The following is a 7,801-nucleotide window of genomic DNA, read 5'->3' on the forward strand; positions in this document are numbered from 1 at the left end:
TATTATAAAGAGACCTTTAAATGGGCTGAAATTATATTTCTATATTACATAACAGCAATGGAAAGTGACCTTAATGCAAATCATAATCTGGTCATGTAAAGTCAATCCGGACTCATACACACATAAAGGGAGAAATATCAGGCTCCATTTAATGGCATTTCTTTCACTTTTTTATCCCAAATTTGTGACCCCTTTCAAGAGTAAGTTTCCATTTCAGAAGAAGGTAGATCTCGGTTACCTCTGTGACATTTTCTTCTTGTTGTCATGATACCAGTTCCACAATGCCTCCCTGTTCTTAGTGTCTTTCTGTCATTTCCTTTGACTCTGAGCTCTGCTTTTCTTTGCAGCGGATGGGAAGGGGAATTTGAGTGAATTTACGAAGGGGGTAAGAACTGTCCAGAAATTACCTTTAAGTGAAGGTGAGTGAGAATGTAAAAATAGAGGTGGACAGTAGATCATAGTGCACTGAATAAAAGCCAGAAGTCCTCTGGCAGAAATACTATGTGTTCATATATTTAATCTAATTCAGGTCTCTCTCATGGTGATTCTACACAAAAAGATAGACTTAGGGTCATATGGCTACTTCCATTCTGGCATTTCCTAGCTCCTGACTCTGACTTTGTCACCTTACCCCCTGGTCCTGCAGACATGCACATGCTTCTTTTTAGTTACTTTTTAGTATCATTGAAGTGACACAGGTCAAGTTAAGTACATGCACCTGTGTCGCTAGAATCAGGGGCTTAACACCATTCATTTATGAGGGTCTACCTAACCAACGAGGAGCTGCAGGAGGCCCTGAAACATATGACAGTTGACGATTAGTGTTCCCCATCCTCTCTATTCATACGGTACAGAGTGAGGGAGTGTAAATGAGCAACAGACTCCTGCTCTGTGCCAAGCTTTGATTTTTGTCAGATGACAAGGGTGTGATGTGTGCACAATACATGGTGTGACAAACAATCCATTGAAATAACATCCGTGGCCCAGATTGTGCAATGTGTGAAGCTGTAGTAATGGCACAAATGGATTGAATTGCTGATTCTCATTTCAATAAATTTACTTTACTCAGCCATGTCAGTGTAAAGGGGTCTTAAAAAGAGGTTCTTTGCTGTTTGAACTCATGACACTGTAAGTGTAGAGGAGTTACACAATAAAAAGACACGTGATCCAGTGGAATCAGTCTAGTTTCCCATCCATGTCAATAAGAGCAGGATCTGGCCCTTTGAATTTTGTGCCTTCACTTTTCTGATGCCAGTGCTGTGGACCTGCCAGGGATTCCATCGTTTGGGCCTTAAGAACAAAGTTGTAAGCAAATTTACATGACAGTGTATCTTTTTGGTGGCAACTCTCAGGAACTGTATTCATGAGCCCAGTTCCCCTCTGCCTGTCTGTTCTTTACTTCCTGTTTGCTATTTCCCATAACCCTGACTGTGCTCTGTCTTGCAGAGGATGTGACAGTGAATTTAGGTGAATTTATGGAGGGATTGAGGGCTCTCCAGAAATCACCCCCAAGTAAAGGTAAGTGAGAACTTAAAATGACGATTGTTGATAGATAGTGCACTGAATAAGGCAAGGGTCATTAAGTTATCTTATAATCATAGCCTGTGTACTACTTACTTTGCATGGCCAGAAAAAAAGTTATACCACTAACCTTCTTTCTAGCCTTTCCCAATCCCTGAGTGTCCAACATTATAACATGGGGCCATGGTCCTACAACCATGCACATCCCTTACTTTCCTCACATGAAGTCTTGCAAAGAAGTAACTTCTAATCATGACTGTAGTGGCTGTTTCATGGTGAAACAAAAGATTCCCTCTATTTCCATGAGCACTTTGATAGACGGGATTCTTAGTAGACTGCATTCTGTCCACTTTCATCTTTAATCATTTTTTGCTTTATTAGAAACAAGAGCTGAATAATGTATGGTGCACTCCATCTGAGCTTGCAAAGATACAGAAGTCATTCTGTATGGTACCAGAAATTATCAGAGACAAGGAGCTTCTGTCTTGGATATGTGACTGATTTTTTCAAACATAAATAACCAACACCTAGGGATACATTAATCCCTTCAATAAGTCATCTTGCCTTTAGTTACACCACTAATTTATGAATTTTATGGGTTCCAGATGACTCATCAGGCAGTGTGCAGTTTAGTAAGCAGGGTGTTTTCACTGAAAGAATACATATGGAATCCTGGAAACTTGGGTTCTATTCCTCCCTCTGCAGCACACTGAAACAAATAACTGGATGATGTATGACCTCAAACAAACTCAGTCTGTCTCTAACTCAGTGTCCCCTACTCTAAAAGGATTGTAACACTTACCTAACTCTCCAAGTGAGAACAAGTTTAATTATAATCTTCTGCTTGTAAAGTACCTTTAGACCCCCAGAGGGATGGGACTACAGAAAGGCAAAGTATTACTGTTATCATCACCTTCATTCTATCAAAATGGATTCCCCTTTTCGGCTGAATACTAAGGAATAATGTCATGAAAGACACTCAGATGAAAAAGGAAGCAACTGCTGATGACTCTGATATTTTCTCTTTCTTTTTAGATGACCGAGTTGATGTCAGTGACCTGGACTCTGTCCTGACCAGCATGGGAGTCCATCTAACCAATGAAGAGGTGCAGAAAGCTCTGATGCCTATTGCTGTTGATGGTGAGCATTTCCATCACCATTTTCTGTATCTCCATTAGTGCAGCCCAAGCCTTTTCAGAGGGTGAGGCTAGGTCTCCTGCTGCCAGTGGAGGGTTCAGACCAACAGTATGAGAGACTGTTCCCTCCTAGTAGTGTCCAAGAATATCAGTTCCTTACCTCTCCCAAGCCGATCTTCTTCAGAAGATACAACTCCTGCTTTCATTTGTACGTATCTTGTCATGGTCTCCTGAAGGGCAGCTGGTAACACCCACAAGATAAAAGTTCATTGGTTACCACAAGTCTACTGTACCCTTCTGTGCAGGGAACTGCAAGGAGACCACACGGAGCCATTATCCCACCTAGCAATTTCTCCTGTCCAGAGGAATTCCTGGGTATCTGGAACAAGCTGGCTTTGTGACATGGGTGCAATAAAAAGCAGAATCCCAAGACCAGCTCCTTCTGCTGCCCCTGCCCATGGCAAGTTACGACTTTTGCCTCTGAGTGGTGCTTTCCTAGCAGGAGACGGCAGCGTGTTGGCTTGTGTGTTTCTAAAAAGGGTGATGAATGTGTGGGGACCTTGCCAGGAGAGGAGTAAGTGAGAATAGATGCTCTCTCTGCATGTTTTATTACCGATGTGTCACTACCTGAACATTTGGCAGAAAAGATATGAGAGAAGATGTAAATGGCAAAGAACATATGATACAGTTAAAATGCATAGGTGACTGGTGAGGGAAGCCAAAGGAGTCTGTTAAATATCAATGGCCAGTAGGGTTTTAGAGAAGTTATATCAGGAAATAGATAAGATCTAGGCCACATATAAGTCCATTGCTGGATGCAGATGGTAAAGTGTAAAGGGTTATACAGAAAACACACATCACTTTTTTTCTTGTTCTATGTCTGGAATGAAGGAGGAAGGTGTCTCTGTGCTACATGGCGTGGTGTGCAGAACAGAAACACTGCCATCTACAACTAAGTAGGATGTTAGACAGAATCTGCTAAAATCAAACATTTTCAAATCATAAGACCCACATGGAACCTACACTCAGGAATCTCAGAATCCAGCTGAGACGTTCTCTCCATTATTTTTAAGTTTTAAGAAGTTTTGAAAAACTGGGAACATTTTAAAGGAATGGAGAACAGACACTGTATTTCCAAAATCTAAAATCAGTAATAGTATGACCTAAAGAACTCTGACCAATTAGCCTGATGTCATTGAATCATAGAATTGAAGAGAGGTAGGGCTGGAATGGACTTCCACAGGTCACCTGCTCCAACCCCCTGCCTGAGGCAGGAGCGTCCATATCTAATTATCTTGTGCAAACCCACAATCTAACCTCTTAGTAAAACAAACCTGACATAACACAAGACATAAAACCCTAACCTGCCACAGGGAAAGGAGGGGAACCACAGCTGCTAAAGTTCTGCTTTTGGAAATGGTTGTTAATAAAGGCATACCTTGGAGATATTGCGGGTTTGGTTCCAGACCACCGCAATAAAGCGAATATTGCAATAAAGCAAGTCACACGAATTTTTTGGTTTCCCAGTGCATATAAAAGTTATATTTACACTATACTGTAGTCTATTAAGTGTGCAATAGCATTATGTCTAAAAAAACAATGTACATACCTTAATTAAAAATACTTTATTGCTAAAAAATGCTAACCATCATCTGAGCCTTCAGCGAGTCGTAATCTTTTTGCTGGTGGAGGGTCTTGCCTCGATGTTGATGGCTGCTGACTGATCAGGGTGGTGGTTGCTGAAGGTTGGGGTGGCTGTGGCAATTTCTTAAAATAAGACAACAATGAAGTTTGCCGCATCGATTGACTCTTCCTTTCACGAAAGATTTCTCTGTAGCATGTGATGCTGTTTGATAGCATTTTACCCACAGTAGAACTTCTTTCAAAATTGGAGTCAGTCCTCTCAAACCCTGCCGCTGCTTCATCAACTAAGTTTATGTAATATTCTAAATCCTTTGTTGTCATTTCAACAATGTTCACAGCACCTTCAATTTGTAAAAAACGCAATATCTGCGAAGCGCAATAAAGCGAAGCACAATAAAATGAGGTATGCCTGTATATGTTCAAGGGATCCCGGGTAGAGGGCCATGCCCCCACTACAAAGGAAGACAACCCCACCACCACCACCCCTGTAGTCCATGCCAATCTGACCATGGTGTAAAATTCCTTCCTGGTCCCAAATCAGGTGATCAGTCTGACCCTGAGTAGAGAAGCGAGACCTTCTAGGCAGGAACCTCCAGTTTAAGTCCCTGCAGGAGCACTGGCACACACCAATCAAAATCCCCAGCCTTGGCTGCAGCTAGCACCCAATGTATGTGAGGGGGGCTTGAAAAAAAACCTGACACATATAGCGGGGGGGTGGAATTCTGTCCCTGCCCCGTGCAGCAATCAGCAGATCCCAGAAGAATGGGAAATACCCATAGTTGAATACAGGCACAGCTACACCTAAATCATCCCCAACTAGTGGCTGTCCAACCTCTTCTGGAACACCTTCAGTGATGGAGAGTCAACAACTTCCCTGGGCACTCAGTTCCACTGCCTAACTGTTCTAACAGTGAAGATGTATTTCCTGATTTCTGATCTAAACCTACTTGGCTGCAACTTCAAGTTATTGGTCCATGTCCCATTCTCTGCAGCAAAAGAGAAGAGATGTTCTCCATCTTCTTTATGGCAGCCCTTTAAGTATTTGAGGGCTAGAAATACCAGTAGGTCAGTACTAGATAAAAGAGCAGGATGGGTCACTTGGACTCTAACAGCAAGGTTAGAGGCTAAAATGCATGTAATGCTTGTCAGCATGGTTTCTTGGGAGTTAGGTGTTATCAAAAAACTTGGGGAAATCAAGGTAGAGTTCATCCAAAGTTGTATTTCATAGCCAGACTTATCTTATTTTTGACAGGACTTCCATATTTGACTCAGAATGACATGGAATTCCAATTTAAAAGTTTGTATTATGTGGCATTAATATGATACATATTACATTAAAATTGGATCACTGGCGGATCTCAAAATGTAGTTATTAATGAGTAAATCAATGAGGAGGAATATTTCATAGGTTTAATAAACATTAGGGCTAGAAGGGACCTCAGAAGATCATCGAGTTCAGCCTGCCACCCCAAGGGCAGGAAGTCAGCTAGGGTCAAAGGATCCCAGCAACATAAGTGTCCAAATGTTTCTTGAAGGTATTCAGAGTAGGTGCTTTCACCACCTCTGGGAGGAGTCTGTTCCAGGCCTTGTGGACTCAGATGGTCAAGAAGTTTTTCCTTATGTCCAGCCTAAAATGGTCTTGCAGGAGTTTGTGACGGTTGGACCTTGTCATCCCTTGGGGTGCTCTGGTGAACAGGTGTTCCCCCAGGGCCTCAGATCCTGATGCACACCCCTTATGTACTTATAGGCTGCCACCAAGTCACCTCTGAGCCTGTGCTTCTGCAGGCTGAAGAGTCCCATGGCTCACAGCCTCTCCACGTAAGGCCTGTTCTCTTTCCCTCTGATCATGCGCGTGGCTCTCCTCTGGTCTCTGTCAAGCTTCTCCATGTCCTTTTTTAATTGTGGAGCCCAGAACTGGATGAAGCCTTACCAAGGCCAAGTACAACGGGAGGCTGACATCCTGGGTCTTGCTTGTGATGCATCAGTAGATGCAAGCCAGAGTTTGGTTCGCTTTGCCAGCTGCAGTATCACATGGGTGGCTCATGTTCATCTTCGGTCAGTCATGACCCCCAAGTCTCTTGCTCGTCTGTGGTGCTAGCAAGTGTAACATTGCTAAGCCTATAAGTGTGATGCATTTTTTTCCCTGAGGTGGAACACCTTGCATTCCTCTGTACAGAATGACATCAGGTTTTCATCTGCCCAGCTTGCAAGCCTATCAAGGTTGGCCCAGATCACCAACTTATCCTCAAGTGTGGATACTCTTCCCCAAAGTTTGGTATCATCAGTGAACTTGGCCAGTCCACTTCTGATGCCAGCATCCAGATAATTTATAAAGACATTAAAGAGTACAGGTCCGAGAACAGAGCCTTGGGGGACACCACTGGTCACTAAGTGCCGTGTTGATTAAGTTCTGTCAACTACCACCCTCTGGGTCCAGCCTCAGAGCCAGTTCCCCAGCCCTCAGACTGTGGTGTAGTTGAGGCCGCAGTTGCCCAATTTTTCCATGAGGGCATTGTAGGACACCAAGTCAAAGGCTTTCTTAAAATCCAAATATATGATATCAACCTCTTCCCTTTTGTCCAGGTGATATGTCACCTGGTCATAGAAGGAAATGAGATCAGTCAGACAAGACCTACCTGCAACAAAACCATGTTGGCTATCCCTTCAGAATTTTGGCTTCTGCTAGCCTATAAAGAATGGTTTCTTTGACATTTTTTTCCAAGACCTTTCCAGGGATTGAGGTCAGATTGATTGGTCTGCAGTTTCTCAGGTCTTCTTTCCTACCCTTCTTGAAGATAGGCACCACATTGGCCCTCTTCCAGTCTTCAGATACTTCACCTGAGCACCACGAGTTCTCGAATATACTTGCCAGTGGCTGCGCTAAGATGTCTGCCAGTTTTTTTGGCATTCTTGGGTGCAAGCTATCCAGACCAGCTGATTTGTGGGGGTCCACCCTCTCAAGATGCTGCCTTACAAGATCCACACCAATGGTGGGCATATCATAGAATCATAGAAGTAGGGTTGGAAGGGACCATGTAGATCTTCAAGTCTGACCCCCTGCCTGGGCAGGAGAAAAACTGATCTCAAATAACTCTAGCCAGGTAGGCCTTCTCTTAAAGACCCCCAGGGTAGGAGCCAGCACCACTTCCCTTGGAAGTTGGTTCCAGATCCTAGCCACCCTGACTGTGAAGTAGTTCTTATGGATGTCTAATCTAAATCTACCCTCCAACAACTTGTGGCCGTTATTCCTTGTTATGCCAGGGGGTGCAAGGGGAAACAAGGTCTGTCCCAAACCCTTCTGGCCCCCCCAGTGAGTTTATAGACGGTCACCAGGTCCCCCCTCAGCCTTCTCTTGTGAAGGCTGAACAGGTTCAGGCCCTGCAGTCTCTCATTTTAGGGTCTGCCCTGTTGTCCCCGGATCATGCAGGTGACCCTCCTCTGGACCCTCTCAATGTTGTCCACATCCCTCCTGAAGTGGGACGCACAGAACTGGACACAGT

General features: G+C 43.7%; 1 protein-coding gene across 1 annotated transcript in view; it reads left to right on the plus strand.

The window, feature by feature from the left end:
* EFCAB3 (EF-hand calcium binding domain 3) overlaps positions 1-7,801 on the plus strand; it is a 65,188-nt gene that overhangs the window by 8,762 nt on the left and 48,625 nt on the right. The window contains exons 3-5 of the mRNA XM_019522919.1: positions 348-419; positions 1,447-1,518; positions 2,557-2,661. Coding sequence (XP_019378464.1) covers positions 348-419; positions 1,447-1,518; positions 2,557-2,661 — 249 coding nt within the window. The remainder of the gene's footprint in view (positions 1-347; positions 420-1,446; positions 1,519-2,556; positions 2,662-7,801) is intronic.

The sequence above is a fragment of the Gavialis gangeticus genome, unplaced genomic scaffold (assembly GCF_001723915.1).
Source record: "Gavialis gangeticus isolate Ggan-Ray unplaced genomic scaffold, GavGan_comp1, whole genome shotgun sequence".
Taxonomy (NCBI): Eukaryota; Metazoa; Chordata; order Crocodylia; family Gavialidae; genus Gavialis; species Gavialis gangeticus.